Source organism: Dipodomys spectabilis, unplaced genomic scaffold, assembly GCF_019054845.1.
Source record: "Dipodomys spectabilis isolate Male_0828 unplaced genomic scaffold, ASM1905484v1 ptg000108l, whole genome shotgun sequence".
Classification (NCBI taxonomy): domain Eukaryota; kingdom Metazoa; phylum Chordata; class Mammalia; order Rodentia; family Heteromyidae; genus Dipodomys; species Dipodomys spectabilis.
In genome coordinates this window covers 14,083,627-14,100,075 of record NW_024870785.1, presented here as the reverse complement: position 1 = coordinate 14,100,075, position 16,449 = coordinate 14,083,627, and the positions used below count along the sequence as shown (strand labels likewise).

General features: G+C 44.6%; 1 protein-coding gene across 1 annotated transcript in view; it reads left to right on the top strand.

Annotated features, from left to right (window-relative positions):
- Positions 1-16,449, top strand: part of Aldh1a2 (aldehyde dehydrogenase 1 family member A2) — a 66,430-nt gene that overhangs the window by 44,278 nt on the left and 5,703 nt on the right. Inside the window, exons 5-10 of the mRNA XM_042687665.1 lie at positions 1,589-1,650; positions 4,416-4,544; positions 4,658-4,771; positions 13,580-13,682; positions 15,603-15,787; positions 15,879-16,043. Coding sequence (XP_042543599.1) covers positions 1,589-1,650; positions 4,416-4,544; positions 4,658-4,771; positions 13,580-13,682; positions 15,603-15,787; positions 15,879-16,043 — 758 coding nt within the window. The remainder of the gene's footprint in view (positions 1-1,588; positions 1,651-4,415; positions 4,545-4,657; positions 4,772-13,579; positions 13,683-15,602; positions 15,788-15,878; positions 16,044-16,449) is intronic.

Here is a 16,449-nt window from a genome sequence, read left to right as displayed (position 1 = left end):
GCTTTCTGGTGATTAATTGGAGATAAGAGTCTTACAGAGGTACCTGCCCGGGCTGACTTTGAACCGTGATCCCCAGATCTCAGCCTCCTGAGTAGCTAGGATTATAGGCGTGAGCCACCAGCACCTGGCATGTTGTTTAATTTTTAAATGTATAATTTTGAATTCATTTGAAATAGCATCGGGTGGTCAATGTTAGCTATTAAGGTGTGTTGAGAGACAATGATGGACCTCATTTGTCTTTCCCAAACCCACACACTTCCATCCTCAGTCCTTAACCATTGTACTTTTCTAAGCATTAGCTGAGTATCTTTTTATTCCCTGAGGACTCTATGTTTGTGTGTGGGTGGGGGGGGAGGTGGTGAAGGAGAGGAAAGGAGAGAGAAAGAGAGAGGGGGGAAAGAGAGAGAGAGGAGAGAGACAGACAGACAGACAGACAGACAGACAGACACTCTCTAGTGGCCAAAGGGCCAGCAATAGAGGGCTTTTTTTTTTTTTTTTTTTGCCAATTCCAGAAACAAAAGCCATGGCCTAAAAGCAATCCATTCTTTACTCCATTCAGTTAACTTTGTGAACTTGTTCAGATAAAGGCCATGCTGTTTTTCTAAAGAAGAAGAATTGTGGTTTGGACTTTCTGGCTGATTATTCCAATTGCCTATGATGCCTATCAGAAAAACACGGTTATAAAATTCCCATCCAGCGCGTCTCCTGCTAGCCCCCTGGGATCCAAGCATGGGTCCTCATTTCTGTATGCAGTGCAGGGTGGTGGCTTTGGGTTATTGATGGACTTCTCCTTTGAAGTGGACTTCTGCCTTCTTTAAATAGCCCTGGGCCTGCCTGTGTTCCACCAGTATGCACGGAGTGCATTTTGACAGCTGGATTGAGTTATGGCATGTATCTTACTTTTTACCCCACATCTTTTTTTTCCCTCCCGTTGCCCAGCATTTTAAATTTGCTCAGTAATATTTTCTTTGCCATTAAAAAAAAAGATTTAGAAAGTTATTTAAAGGTTTCAGCCTCTCCCATTTTTAAATCAAAAACTGTCCTACAGCTTATTTTAATATTAATATAAAATTGAATCTGTGTGTGTGTGTGTGTGTGTGTGTGTGTGCTGATCCCAGGGCTTGAACTCAGGGCCTGGGTACTGTCCCTGAGCTTTTTTGCTCAAGGCTAGCACTCTACGGCTTGAACCACAACTCTACTTTTGGCTTTTTGGTGGTTAATTGGAGATAAAAGTCTCATGGACTTTCCTGTCCAGGCTGGCTTTGAACTGTGATCCTCAGATCTCAGCTTCCTCTGAGCCATTTGCACCTGGCTGAATTTTGAGTATGCCCATTTGTTCTTGACTCCAAAGGCTTCTTGTAGGGCCCATTAGCCAATGTGTCCTTCATTTGCCTCAGAGGTCATCCTGTCATGACTCTGGCTCTGTGCAAGACATACCCCAAGGTTGCTTAGGCCCAAACAGAGCTCTTTTGTGTGTGGCTCAGTAGGATGGTTCTTTTCAACTTCACTTCTAATTTTTACAGCTACCAAAGTTCTCCCTCTTCCTCCTCTTCCTCGGTTCTTACCCTTTCACACTTATTTCTTTCAGATGGAGATTACTTCACCTTTACAAGACACGAGCCCATCGGAGTGTGTGGACAGATCATCCCAGTGAGTGTATCTCCTCACACCTCCTATTTATTTTCATTTGACTCAGTTCCCTTAACGACACATAAAACATGGTCCTTGGTGAATGTGTGTTTTCCATTACTGGGAAGAAAAAGAACTGAACTCATGTTGTTGACATATCTTGAACAGCCTCCCTGCGAATGCTTATTTGAACAGGTTCTTAGGCTTTCAGCTCCGTTACCAGGATTTGAGTTCTCGAGTCATAGAATTCTCATGATTAAAATAAGCCAAGCCCCGTGTATTAATAACCTACCCTTGGTTGTGGGTGTCCCTTCTGCTCATGGAAAATTAGTGCTTTGCTCTATTTGCTTGTATAGTTTTAAGGTCTGTGACTCACCTTTTTTTTCCCCCAGGCAAGCGTGTGTGTGTGTGTGTGTGTGTGTGTGTGTGTGTGTGTGAGTGTGAGTGTGTGTGTATTTTAATATGGTTTTTCAACCCTATCCTTTCCCACTGTTTCTTCTCACAAGTTTCTAGAAGATAGACGCTACAGAAGACGCAGCCATACCATTAATGTCACAGTTGTAATTGAAACCATGCCGGGCTGTAAAGGGAAATAGATGTAGTGCTTAGTGTTTGGATTGGAACATTAAACATTGTCCTTTGCGCTGCGCTCTTTCTCTGTCTTTCTCATACACATCCTTGGCATGATATAAAACATCACTGTATCTTCTAACAGGCCTAGCTAATAGTACTGGCCAGGGCTTCCAAGAGGGAGGCTCAAAGCTTTGGCTTTGGGGAGGGATAACAAAGGTTTTGTGGAGTTATTAATCTTTACTGAAATGATCAATATATCAGTTTATTAGGGAATGAATTGGGAACTAAGAGAGTTGGTTGTCGTTCTTGTGCTTTTATTACACACAAACACACACACACACACACACACAGGGAAGTCCCCTTTAGATCTGCTCAGGGGTGGGTCTGTCACCTTTCTTGCAAGGCCCAAACCTGCCTCTCTTGCTCTTCCCCAGACCCACAGAGCTGCAGCTTCCTGACAGGGGAAAAGCCTGTCAGCTAGCTCGGCTCACTTACTGCACGCCAAGATTTATACACTGTAGATGGAATTAAAACATCACCGAGGACTCCCAAGTTTATAAACAACTACGAGGAAAAGAAATTGGGTGTTTGGTGAAGGCAAGACACTTGTATATTTTTGCAGCCTTGCCAGAACCAGTAAGAATCCTTCAAGGCTGGCAGCTAAGATGATTCAGGCAGAAACACGTTGTGGTCAAGGGCTGGAGCCAGGGGACCAGAAATATTCTTTTCCTCTTTAATGAAATGCTCAATGACACCTGATAGTAATGAGTCTCATCCTCGAGTTTCTAACAATACAAGAGTAATAACTTGCTAAGATTCAGCTTTAATCATTTTAGGCCCCAAATTGATAGGCTCTCAGAAGTATGGTTTGGTTTTCTTGAGCTTCTTTGGAAGTGAGAGGGACGCAGATAATTTTTCCCCCCATACTTGCCAGTAGATGCATTTCATTGTAATCATGTATTTTATGGCAATACACCTATGAAGACATGCTGCTTTGAAATGCACATTGACTCCAATAGAATTCACAGCTACAATTTTTCTTTCTAGTTTTCCCACAGTGAAAGGCACACGTCAGTGTGAAAATCCTGGTGTTTAAAAAAAAAATTCAAGGGACTGGGAAGGTGGCTCAGTGGTAGAGAGCTTGCCTTGCAAGCCAGAGGCCCTGGGTTCGATTCCTCAGCACCACATAACAAAAAGAAAAAAGCCGGAAGTGGTGCTGTGGCTCAAGTGGTAGAGCGCTAGCCTTGAGCTGAAGAGCTGAGGGACAGCGCCCAGGCCCAGAGTTCAGGCCCCACGACCGAACCCAAAAAAAAAAAAAATTCAAGACAAAATTTTCCCATCTGAGAACTTATTAGAAGGAAACTAATGATAGAAAATACGTAAAATAGCAGGCATGAAAAGTTAAACCAAAACAAAGGAAAAGGAAGTGGAGCTTTGGCTCAAGTGGTACAGCATGAGACTTAAGCATAAAAGCTCAGGGACAGTGGCCAGAGTCTGAGTTCAAGTCCTAGGACCAACACACACACACACACACACACACACACACACACACACACACACACACACACACACACACACACACACACACACACACACACACACACACACACACACACACACACACACACACACACACACACACACACACACACACACACACACACACACACACACACACACACCAGAAACTCTCTTATGTTTCTTATGGCATAAGATTTCTTTTGATGGGTAGTTGGAATAGAGCAATTTTGTGGAAGAGAAAGTAAAGGAGAGATGTTTTTTCAAGGCCAGCATTATTCTATTCTGTTGTTATTCTTCTTCTTCATAGGGCTTGAACTCAGGGCCTGGGTGCTATCCCTGAGCATTTTTGCTCAAGGTTAGTGCTGTACCACCTTGAGCCACAGGACCACTTCTAAACTGGAGATCAGAGTTTCATGGACTTGCCTGCCCTGGCTGGCTTCGAACTTCAATCCTCAGATCTCAGCCTCCTGAGTGGCTAGGATTATAGGTGTAAGCCACTGGTGCCCAGCTATTCTATCCTTAATGAAATCATTAAGACACGCCCACCCCACCAAACATCTAGACTTTATAGTAGACAAGATTTATGCTGAGGACTGATTTGAGAACTCTTAAGATGTCACAGCTTGAAAACACAGTCGTGGAGAAATCTTTTTTTCCATCTATCAACCTTGGTTCTTGTGTTTTCCTTTCAGTGGAACTTCCCCCTGCTGATGTTTGCCTGGAAAATTGCCCCCGCGCTGTGCTGTGGTAACACAGTGGTTATTAAACCAGCCGAGCAGACACCGCTCAGCGCGCTCTACATGGGAGCCCTCATCAAGGAGGTAGGAGCCACTGACTTCATCCCTGCCCTTGGAGCCTGTAGAACATAACCTGGCTAACGCAATGCATGCGCTTACACGAGACTCGTCTGTCTCCTCCAATCCTGTTTTCTCAGGCTGGTTTTCCACCTGGAGTCGTCAATATTCTGCCAGGATTTGGGCCAACAGCCGGGGCAGCCATAGCTTCTCACACTGGCATAGACAAGATCGCATTCACAGGCTCTACTGAGGTAGGTCCCTGAGAGACCTGAACCCTCAGGGTAGCGAGCACTCAGATCCTCAGAGGATCACATTGGTAGAACACCAGTGAATGGGAAAGTAGGGGTGCCTGTGGACCCCTCGAGGGAAGACGTCTCTGAGTGTTTTTGTTTTCATTTTCCTGTAGTTCCTGGGCTGTATTCATGGCTTGGATACTGTCCCTGAGCTTTTGTGCTCTAGGCTAGTGCCCTACCACTTGAGTCTCACCTCCATTTCCAGCTTTTGGTAGTTAGTTGGAGATAAGAGTCTCTCAAGTATGTCTGCTCAGACTGGCTTTGAACTACAATCCTCAGATCTCAGCCTCCTGAGTAGCTAGTATTACAGGTGTGAGCCACTGGCCTCATCTTTCAGCTGGCTTTTTGATTCCAAGCCTCTATAAACATTTGTATAGAATCAAATGTCTCAAATACCCAGGAATGGATGACCGCATCATATGGTAGTTCAACAACTGGTATGTTTTCCAACGTGGTTCTACCATTTTCCATTCCTACCGGCAAAATGAAAAACTGCCAACTCAACTTCATCTTCACCATCATTCGGTTTGGGCAGTATTCTTTTTAAGTTCAGTCATTGAAATATGCATACGGGGTTATATCATTTATATAACTGGGTTATTTCCAGTTCTCTGTTACTGAGTATCTTTTCATTAGTGTATCTTGCCACTGTTGTTTTCTTTGGTGGGGTATCTTTTCATCTTTGCCTTGGGAGTGGCATTGTTTGTTTCCATACTGCTGAATTTGGAAAGATCTCTCTGTGTTTTTTGGATGCAAGTCCTTTGTGATTTGCAAATATTTTCTCCAAGACTTGTGGGTCATCTTGTCTTTCTCTCAACAGTGTCTTTGGAAGAGCAGATGGTCTTAATTTGTTGCTATCTAGTTCATCAGTATTTTCTCTTGTGGATCAAGGTTTTTGTGCTGGGTCTGGAAAACCTTTGCCTAATTTAAAAGCCCAAAGATCTCCTGGGTTTCCTTCTAGGAACCTTATGGGGTGTTTTTTTTTGTTTTTGTTTTACATTTAGCCATATGATCTACTTTGAGCTAATTTCGTATATGTTATGCTGCACAGACGAGGCTTTTCTTTTCTTTTGTTGTTTTTGATGACTGTCATTTGGTACCGTTTCTTGAAAAGACTTGCTGCCACTGAATTGCCATTGTGTCTTTTTGAACTATGAGTTGTCCATGGCTGTATGAGTTTATTTCTAGACTCTCTGTTCTGGTTCACTTATCTGGGTATCTGCTGATTCATCCGTACCTCACTCTTTGGATTACTGGATTACTGTAGCCTTCTATTAACACAAGGAACTCTCTAGTTTCATAAGAAGAACATTGACAACGAAACATGTACTTTTTAAAGAAAAAGGATAAAGAGTAAGAGGTGGAGGGAGAAAGGAAGCAAGGAAGGAAGTGAGAGAGAAAATGAAGGAGGAAAAGAAAAGGAGAAGGAAGAGGGAAGGGGAAAGAAAAGGAAGAAGAGGAAGGGAAAGGAGGAAATTTGGGAAGAAGGGCAGAAGGTGGTCTAGTAAAGTGTTTCTCTGTTAGGAATGTCACAAGAGTGAGACAGCTTTACTGTGGTGTGCATAGATGCAGTTCCAGCTAAAATTTCCAGTGTCCACATTCCCATACTTCTTTCAAGAGGAGAGGAATCGAGTGTGCAGCATCTGAGACAGCAATCTTCTGGTTTCTTTCCTTGTATGATGTAAGTGGCAGATGCTAGAGAACCTCTGAGAGAAACATCTGTCTAGCATATGAAAAACAACTGGTTATTGTACATATTTGTAGTGGCAGGTGAAGTAATTTCATAGGCAACCCGAATGATCCCGTAATCCCAAACCCTTTGAATGTATAGTTATTTACCTCTCTATTTTATCCACTCTTTTCTAACTTTTGCCAACTACTTGGGAAATTACATAGATTCTTCTAGATCGAACATTTCCCTTCCATGTGGATTTGAATCTGCTCCTGGTTTGGTTACTCGGGAGAGAGGAAAGCTATCGGTACTTCACAGAATGCCTGGCTAAGAAGCTGTTCTGAGGTAGCTGCTTTCTATTTTACTTTAGCCAAAGGTCTTCAGAAAGCAAACAAAGTCACTAAGATTAAAGATAGGATTAATTTCTCCTGATTGCAGCTACATACACCAACGATACATATAAATATTTAATAAGTGGCTACGAAAGGGCTCTTATAAACACAGGATCAATAAACAACCTCCATAAAGTACAGGGGACACCGTTTGTATTTAACGCTGGTGGTACAGTGTTTTATTTTTGTATTTTTTATTTTTTTTTTTGTTCAGTTAGATGAACAAACCATGATCTCACCATTAGTCAACAAGATAGTAGAGAGACCATCAAAGCAAGCGACAGGAGGGGCCGGGTTGATTCATGCCAAGAAAATGTTTGCAGCGAGCAGCTGTGTCATCACGGAGCCTAATTGTTCCAGGGGCGCTCCGCTTTCATTGCCCCAGCGAGATGCGTGTCATGGCGCCTGACGCAAGCCTGCTTCTCTTGGAGGGCGGGGGAAGTGGCTTGCTACAGTGTTAGCCCTTTCCTAAAGTCATGGAACCCATAAATGAGCCAGCTAACAAATCCCAGTTTCATGGGATGGAACTTTATAGATGTACACACTTCAAATTCGAAGCTCTCTTTCCCTTTTTTTCCCCCCCTTAAAAACAGAGATACTGAGGAATTTCCTTCCCCGGACTACCTGTGAACCACGATCCTCAGTTCTCATCCTCCTGAGTAGCTAGGATTACGGAACAACTGGTGCCTGGTTTGCGTTTGGGTTTTGGTTTTTAGTCTTCCCCCAGATTCTTGCCTCTTAGGATTCTAGTGAAAATTCAGGTGTTGGTTAGAACAAGTAGCACGCATTAGATGTGCAGTCAGTGATAAAGAATGAAGCCAGCGATGAAGTTGGTTAAATAGAGGAGTATGTGACAAATGCCTCTTTTTTTTTTTTTTTTTTGACATCCTGGTTCATAACCCTAGCATCACATTTGAATATTCTTGGGAACTTTTGGAGAAATAACCACTCAGGACTGAGCTGATGAGAATCTCTGGACGTAGAGTCCAAACAACAACAACAACAAAAAAGTGTTTAAGTCTCTTGGAATTCCATTGTACACCCAGTGCTCCAATTAAAGCCAAAGATAAAGAAGAGAAAAACTCAGGACTTTCCTGCTCACTGCAACAAAACCATGCCAGGGATGGATAGGCTATGTTCTCTCCCCCCTGCTGCCTTCATTTCCAGAGACCTGAAGAGCAGCTGCCTTGCTCTGGCTCACTGACTTGGCAAGCATTATTGAAATCTTCTCTTGTACAAATGCATACACAAAGAAACCAGAAGTCAGGCATTAGTGGCTCATGCCTATACTTTTATCTAGTTAGGAAGCTGAGAATAGGAGGATCATGGCTTGAGGCCCACCAAGGCAGAAAAGTTTGTAAGATTCCTTCTCAACCGATAGCTAGATATGGCAGTCTATGCCTGTCATTCTTGCTGTGTGAGAGTTTGGGATTGTTGGGAGCTTAGTTACATCTCAATAGAAGAAACTGGGTATGGTAGCATGTACTTAAACATGCCAGCTAAAAAGGTGGATCACGATCCAGGTGTGGTCCCAGGCACAAAGGGAGACCCTATCTCAAAATAACTAATGCAAAACAACCAGGGTTGCAAACATAGCTTAAAGGTAGAACATTTAGTAGCAAGCATAAAGCCCTGAGTTCAAATTCCATACTGCCCCCCCCAAAAAAAAATATCCGATGAAGTGTTTTTGTTAGCAAATTCAGTCTAGTGATGAAGATTCACAGCCAAAAAGCCAGTACAGGGCATGAGGTATAGGTACAGCTCAACCTGGGTAGAATGAGCCAGAATCTGGGAAGGAGAAAAGCTAGCATCTCAAAGGAGGTGTGGAGAGAAAGGTCTGAAAGAAGGGGAAGAAGCTACAGAGACTACTCGAGGAAAGGCACGTGGTTTTGTGTGGTTGGAGCGGTGGGTGTGCCTGGTGGTGGCAGTAGTGTGGAAAAAGGCTGAAAACATACTTAGTTCTTAGATGGATGTTCAACCAGCTACTGGTGGCTGATACCTGGAATCCCAGCTAACTCAGGAAGCTGAGATCTGAAGATCGCGGTTTGAAGTCAGCCCAGGCAGAAACATCCATAAGACTCTTACCTTCAGTTAACTACCAAAAAGCTGTGGCTCAACTGGTGAGTGCCAACCTTGAGCCAAAAAAAGCTAAGCAAGAACTCAAGAACTTGAGTTCAAGCCCCAAGTACCAGATTGGTGTTCATGATCTGAGTTTTCCAGATGACGTTTAGAGGTTGCTCTTACTACATAGAAGTCCTGTTGCATTCTAGTGTGAGAATTTGAGCAGGGCTTGAAGGCATGGTTCAGGTGGTAGAGTGCCTGCCAATGATCATAAAGCTTCAGACAGTGAGTTCGAGTCTGAATCTCCAATGGGGCGGAGGGGGGGGGGGTTGGCGGGGGGGGGGGGGGCAGAATCTGAACCAGGATGATTTGGCCTCTTTCTGGAAATGTTTCAGAAAGACAAGAATTACCTGTTTGAATTTCCATCTCGGTTGGAACCAACAAACATAACGCTAAAAATGAAGAAAGGAGAGGGAAGACACTTAGACGCCTTCAATTTGGGGTTTAGCTTCAGAAATAGAATGAACCTGCACAAAGCAGTCATTTCAGCCCGCGCACTGAGATCTCCAGGAGAGATTTATGTTCTTGTCTCTAAAAGGGCATCATATCTCTGAGAAGGAATCCTTTCTTATTTGGGCCCCTACTTAATAAACAGAAAAAAAAATGGTTTTTTTTTCCTCCATACTTTTCAGTAACTTTACTAAGAGAGCCACCTGCCTTGAATAAAGAAGGCATGAAAAGCCTTTTGTGTTCTGTTTTGTCTTGTATAACAAATTATTTTCCTTGCAAAGATCCAAATTACTTTCCCCCTGCACCGCTCAGGCCTGCTCTCCCACATGGTCTGGGCACACTGGGGCCCTCCCAAGGACACTCCAGATATCAATCTTGAAGCCTTTTCAAACGAGGATGGGAGGCAGAGTTGGTCTGTGCCAACATTCCTGCTGAGAATTAGCCCCGTTTCAGATGTGTGGGGGAGCCCCCCAGTGCACCAGGCTTGCCTGTTTGGGGGTGCACCGAGAGCGAGCTGGATCTCTGCAGGGAGTGCAGAGTTTAAGGAACTGCTATCATTTACTTCTTTCATAACGAGCTGTGGGGAAACTGTAAACAGAGCAAGCGCTCTACAATTCCAAGCAGCTGCGGTGCTCCTTGAGAAAAAGATAGCTCTGCTCCGCGAGGCAAGTCAAGCACAAGATGGTAGACTGGCTCTCAGAGCAAGCTGGGGCCTGGGAGACTACACCCCTAACCCCGACCTGTCCTTCATAACTTTTCCAGTTCGTCCAAGTACTAACAGATGAGCGGCTGCTTGGGGCCCTTCACTCTGCACATGAAGAAGCTGAGCCCCAGGGAAGATGAAGTGGCTTTCTAGAATTTTCAATATTCACTAGGAACTAAGCCAGAGTTTGCAGTGCATGGGGGTCTCCTGACCCCCGGTGGGCCAAACTAGAATCATCATCATCAAGCTGTCAGTGATGAGAGGGGAGAAATCATAGGAGCACATTAGGAAACCTGTGTTTGTGTGTGCGTGTGTGTGTGCGCGCGCGCACATGAGCACAAGGGTTGGGAGTGTATGTGTGTGTGTGTGCCAGTAGGCACTACTTCAGTTTTTTGGGTGGTTACTTGGAAATGAGTCTCGCAGACTTACAAGTCTGCTCCAGCTGGCTTCCAACCAGCGATCCTCAGGTCTCAGCCTCCTGAGTAGCTAGGATTACAGAGATGAGCCACCAGCGCTTGGCTCTGTGAAACCTTCTTTTATAGGGAAAAAAAAAATAGAAGAAGAATGAATTCAGATTGGATCTCTATGCCTTTAGCTTATTGTCTGTGTTCATGCCACAGACAGGATGGAGTTTTTCCAACTGTATAGTTATTCATTTTAGCTTACAAGCCGCCTCATTTAGTTCTTTACTATAGAAATGAAGCTTATCCCTACCAGCTTGACCTTGAAGTCTCCTTTATCTCACCAAGCACTCATGCAAAGAAAGGTGAAATATGGCCAGTCTAGCTCATATCCCCAAGGAACCACACCCAAACTTTCCCAACTACCAAGAGTTTATTGTTTTCAGGCATGTGTTGTATGTTGCATGTTTTCAGTACATTCTTCCTTACATTTTCTAATCCTGTGGAGTGTGGATTTGGAATCCTTTGCACTGGAAGTGTCTAAGTGCTGCTGTAGTTTGGTTTGCATAGAAATTACTGGGTTTTGTAATGAAGCATGTGAGAACCAGTTCTCACTGAATACTTGTTTGGGGTGTGTGTGTGTGTGTGTGTGTGTGTGTGCGCGCGCGTGTGTGTGTGAGAGAGAGAGAAAGAGAGAGAGAAAGAGAGAGAGCACGCTGCTTAGGAGTTACATCTATTTCACTTTTCCCTCTCAAACACTTTCTGTTAGGGTCACTTAACCATTCTCAGGGAGGAGTCATAAACAGGAATAATATATTTTCCAAAGAGAGTTAGGCCTAGAAACTTAGGAAGGCATATGACCTGGAATTAATGGACTCTATGCCTCCCCTTGTCCGCTTCTATAGGTAAGGATGGGAAGGTCTGACTCTCTCCATAGTAAATATACTACAGAGCTACAATCTGGATCTGATCTTAAATTAGACACAGATTTCTTTTCTTTTTTTTTCCCCCCCTAAATGAAATGTAAAGCCAGCCATACTGTTGAGCACTTGCTAGGTTTACACAGGCATCCTAGCTATGATTTCTTGTTGCTTAGGGACTAAGTCCAGCATCACACCTGGTTGCATTGTGGGCCTGTGAAAATGTTGAATGAGGGAGATTGGTGAAGACTGGGGATTTCGGGAATGTTCTGTCCTGAGGCCACTCCAGGTGGAAGTGGTTCTCCCATGGCTGACACAGCCAGCTCTTGTGAGGCGAAGCCTTCACGTGACCCCCTCCAGTTTGAAGGGAAAAGGCCTTCATCTGAGGTTTATCTTGCAGTGCTCAGCATCCATTTAGTTGTCAAAGGAAAGGATGGCAAAGCTGGACACAGGAAAAAAAATTTCTCAGGAACTCTTCTCAGATGATCATAAATTGAGTGAAACTTTTGTGTAGTTAACCGTAGCCAGGAAATGAATTACTGGACATTTCTAGTAGGCAAAAAAAAAAAAAAAAATACCCAAAACCCAAAACCAAAACAATGAACCAATAAAATCATGTGATGCATGTGGAGGAGAAGAGCTAAGAAAAATGTACCCAGCCTCTCACAACGTGTGAAATCCCTGATTTCTCCTTGGTGTTGCTTGTTTCTGAAATGTAAATCTGAGGGCATAAGATAGATTTTATAGCTGACAATTTATAAACACAAATGGTTCTTCCTTTTTCTTTCCCACTTTGTTTCGAGCAGGAATAAGATTTGATGTTATGAGGCCCATACTAGACGCTCAGCAGATATACAAAGCAGGGCAGAAAGGAGGACAGAATTCAGGAATCAAGGAAAGGAAAGAGGAAGGGAGTGATCCCAGGCCTGTGTCCTAGGGTTACCTGTAAGGAGTCTAATGCATTTTGCCATTGGCCAACTGGGTAACCTGGTAATTTTCATGAACTGCTAACTCTTACATCTGCTCTTGTCTAAAATGAGCAACTCGCTACTTCCGAGAGGTTTTCAGACCATGCAATTGAAAACCACACCTGGCATTTTTGGAGAAACTTGAACAATTTGTTTTACCTTCATCATGTCTTTCAAGTGGAGCCAAATGCCTTTTATTTTCTGCAGGCCAGAGCCCCAAAGGGCACTATTTAGTGGTGGAAATCTTGAGTCACCTCTGCTTTGCCATTTATCTTTAGAGAAATCATTCAGGATTGCTTTTCTTTTCTTCTTTCTTTCCTTCTTTTTTCTTTCTTTCTTTCCTTCCTTCCTTTCTTTCCTTCCTTCCTTCCTTCCTTTCCTTCCTTCCTTCATTCCTTCCTTTCTTTCTTTCTTCTTTTCTTTCTTTCTTTCCTTCTTTCTTTCTTTCCTTCTTTCCTTCCTTCTTTCCTTCTTTCTTTCTTTCTTTCTTTCTTTCTTTCTTTCTTTCTTTCTTTCTTTCTTTCTTTCTTTCTTTCTTTCTTTCTTTCTTTCTTTCTTTCTTTCTTGTCAGAGACCTGAACATAAGCTAGGTATCTGATGTTTTTGATCATTGGCTGGGGGCTCTACTACCTGAGCCATGCTTCCCGCCCTATCAGTATTGGCTCTAGAGAAGTCATTTTCTCTTGTACCTTCCTCCCCTCCCCTCTTTGGTTGGTTGTGGGGCTTGAATTCTGGGCCTGGGCGCTGTCCCTCAGCTCTTCAGTTCAAGGCTACTATGCTCTACTACTTGAGCCACAACTCCACTTCCAGTTTATTGGAGATAGGAGTCTCATGGACTTTCCTGCCTGGGCTGGCTTTGAACCGAGATCCTCAGATCTCAGCCTCCTGAGTAGCTAGGATTACAGGTGTGAGCCACCAGCACCTGACTCTCGTGTACTTTTCCCTCATGGGCACCAACTGCACCCAACTGCCTTACACCTTGTCCACCCACGTTGACCAGAGAAGGTATCGCAGGGTCCTTTCACCTGGTCTTCTGCCCCTCAGTGTCCTCATGATTGCTCCGAGCTGGCTTTGGCTACTGATTACCTCAGCTCCAAGGTGTTGTCATTTCCCTCCCCTTCCATCTCTTTCCTTTACAGGTTGGAAAGCTTATCCAAGAAGCAGCTGGAAGAAGTAACTTGAAGAGAGTGACTCTGGAACTTGGAGGGAAAAGCCCCAATATCATTTTTGCAGATGCAGATCGTAAGTCAACCACAGGGCCCATGCAAGTCCCAGCACCCTACCCTGCAGCGCCCTCTTTCTTGTATGCGCCCCTTCTTGAGAGACCATAAGGAAAAAGCTTTGAAGCTAAGGGACATCAAGAAAGCCTTCTCAGGAGAAAATAGCCTAACTGAAGAGAAATAGCACTTTCCAGTTGATTTCTTTTTAAGTATTTTTTTTATTAAGGCTTTGCCATTCAACAAAGCAGTTTATGAATGCAGTGCATTTATCAATGCATGCATAAATCAGGGTCACTCCTTTCAACCTTCCCACCAGTTGATTTCTGGACACTAATGAGCCATCTTGACTGTGATGTAGGAGAGAGTTGAAGGGAAGGCTTGCCAGGAATGGAGAGAGCAATGTTCTAAGCCTCTGAACACCTGCATTATAGCTTCTCTGCCCAGATTCAAGAAAGCTAAGACTTCTCTAACTGGCCTTGGCAGCTGGCAGATCACTCAGAATTCATCCTACTTCACCACGTCCATAAAGCTTTCCCCGGTTAGTCATTCCAGCTCCTTTCTGCTGCTTCCAAGATTTTCAGCTAGGATGACAGCTCACTTGGGTGGTTCCGGGTAAATAGACTTTTCCAGGAGAACTTTTCAGAGACTTAGAACAGTTACCCTGGAAGCCCTGTGGAAAGACCACTTCAGCCGTGTTGCCTGGTGCGCGTCCTCTGCCTGAGAAAGCTCTCCAGTAAAGAAAATCCCCAGAGCTCCTCACATACTCCCTGTCTTCCTCATGTCCGCCACTTGAGGATCAAGAAAAGGAAAAAGCAGGTGACGTGGGTGGCATCTCCAGCTTGGAACCTGCAGAGTTCCACTTGAGCTTTGTATGAGTTGACATGCTCAAAACTCTGTTCTTTTTCCCTCTTCTTTTAATTTTATTTTTTATTTATTGGTTTCCAGTTCTGGGGCTTGAGCTCAGGGCCTGGGCTCTGGTCCTTGAGCTTTTTTTTTTTCTTCTTCTCAAGGCTAGCATACTACCACTTGAGCCACAACTCCACTTCTGGCATTTTGGCAGTATATTGGAGATAAGAGTCTCATGGGCTTCCCCGTCTGGGCTGGCTTCAAACCATGAGTAGCTAGGATTAGAGTCATGCACCAATGCCCACCTAAGATCAGAACTCTTATACTCATCCCTTGTAAGGTGGGCAATCTCCAGGGTCACGCCATTGGTTCAGACAGTCATTCGTCATTAGCACCCATCAGATGCAGCCAAACTGTAAGACAGGAACTTGAAAATGAAGGAACTACCCGCTGATGCTGTCCATTTGATACCAACATAGAGGCAATTTAGTTTCTTCAAGGAGATCTGCTGCTGTTACAATTAATCACCAAAATGCTAATGACACATAGACCAATCAGACCCTACAGATTCAAGGGCTGTGATCGGCGGTCACAGGCAAAACACAGAATATGCACAAATTGACTTGTGTAAACACCTTACCTAAAAAAAACAAAAGCAGCAATGGGCTCTGGTTTTCCTGAGAAATTAGGAAGATCTGGTGAGCGCTGAGCTTTATATTCCCATAGGGCCGCAGCCAAGTGTGGTGGCCCCTACCTTGACCCTTGGTCTCCATCCTATCACTCAACCATATTCACCTTTGGTGTTGTCTCCCTATCCCTTCTACACAGGGCGGTTTGTGATTTCTACAGAGGACATGGGCCAGTTCCTCTGGTCCCAGAATAAGAAAGGGACTCCAAGTGAGTAACACGGCAAGTGATGTCAGGGTCTAGCTAGCACTCAGCTAGATTTTGTTCTCTATCCAAAGCTCTTGGTGCTAAGGACTCAATCCGCAGGTTCTTTTCTCTGGGGCTCTGGAGATAGGAGGAAGGCCCCTCCACCGCCCATGCCCCTCCACAGTCAGGGCAGTGCTGAGAACTTGGTGGTCTCCTCTTGCAGTGGACTACGCCGTGGAGCAGGCTCACCAGGGTGTGTTCTTCAACCAAGGCCAGTGCTGCACCGCAGGCTCCCGCATCTTTGTGGAGGAGTCCATCTACGAGGAGTTTGTGAGGAGAAGCGTGGAGCGGGCCAAGAGGCGCATCGTGGGGAGTCCCTTTGACCCCACCACGGAGCAGGGCCCTCAGGTAGAGCATCCGCGATCATTCCTTTGCTCCCTTAACTCCAGCTGGTTACAGACACTTAGTGGGACCCAACCAGATGTTTCTCCTCTGGTAGATTGATAAGAAACAGTACAACAAGATCCTGGACCTCATCCAAAGCGGTGTGGCCGAGGGGGCCAAGCTGGAGTGCGGAGGCAAAGGCCTGGGCCGAAAGGGCTTCTTCATTGAGCCCACCGTGTTCTCCAACGTCACGGACGACATGCGCATCGCCAAGGAAGAGGTAGCCAACATGGCGGACTCGCCACACCCACATCTTCTCTTGAGGTGGTTTCCAGGGAATTTCTAGGGGATGGTCTTAGAGTTTCAGCATTTGGGATCTTACATTCATACATTCCACAATAATATAATAATAATAATAACTATTATTATTATTAAATAAATAGCTGCAGAAATCACAGTTCTAAGACCAGAGGGAGACCGTGATTTATCATTAGCCAACAGAAAAATTATAATAGCAAGCCCTGGTGTCAATAACACACTGGCATTAGTTCAGTTCCCCCCCCCACCCCTCCCACCCCTCCCACCCCCAATATGGCCACTCAGCTGGTTCAGGAAGAAAAGAGGAAACCTTCAAGGGTCCTCAGGCGAGAACCGGGGACAGAGGCCAGCCACCAGTGATGTCAGGG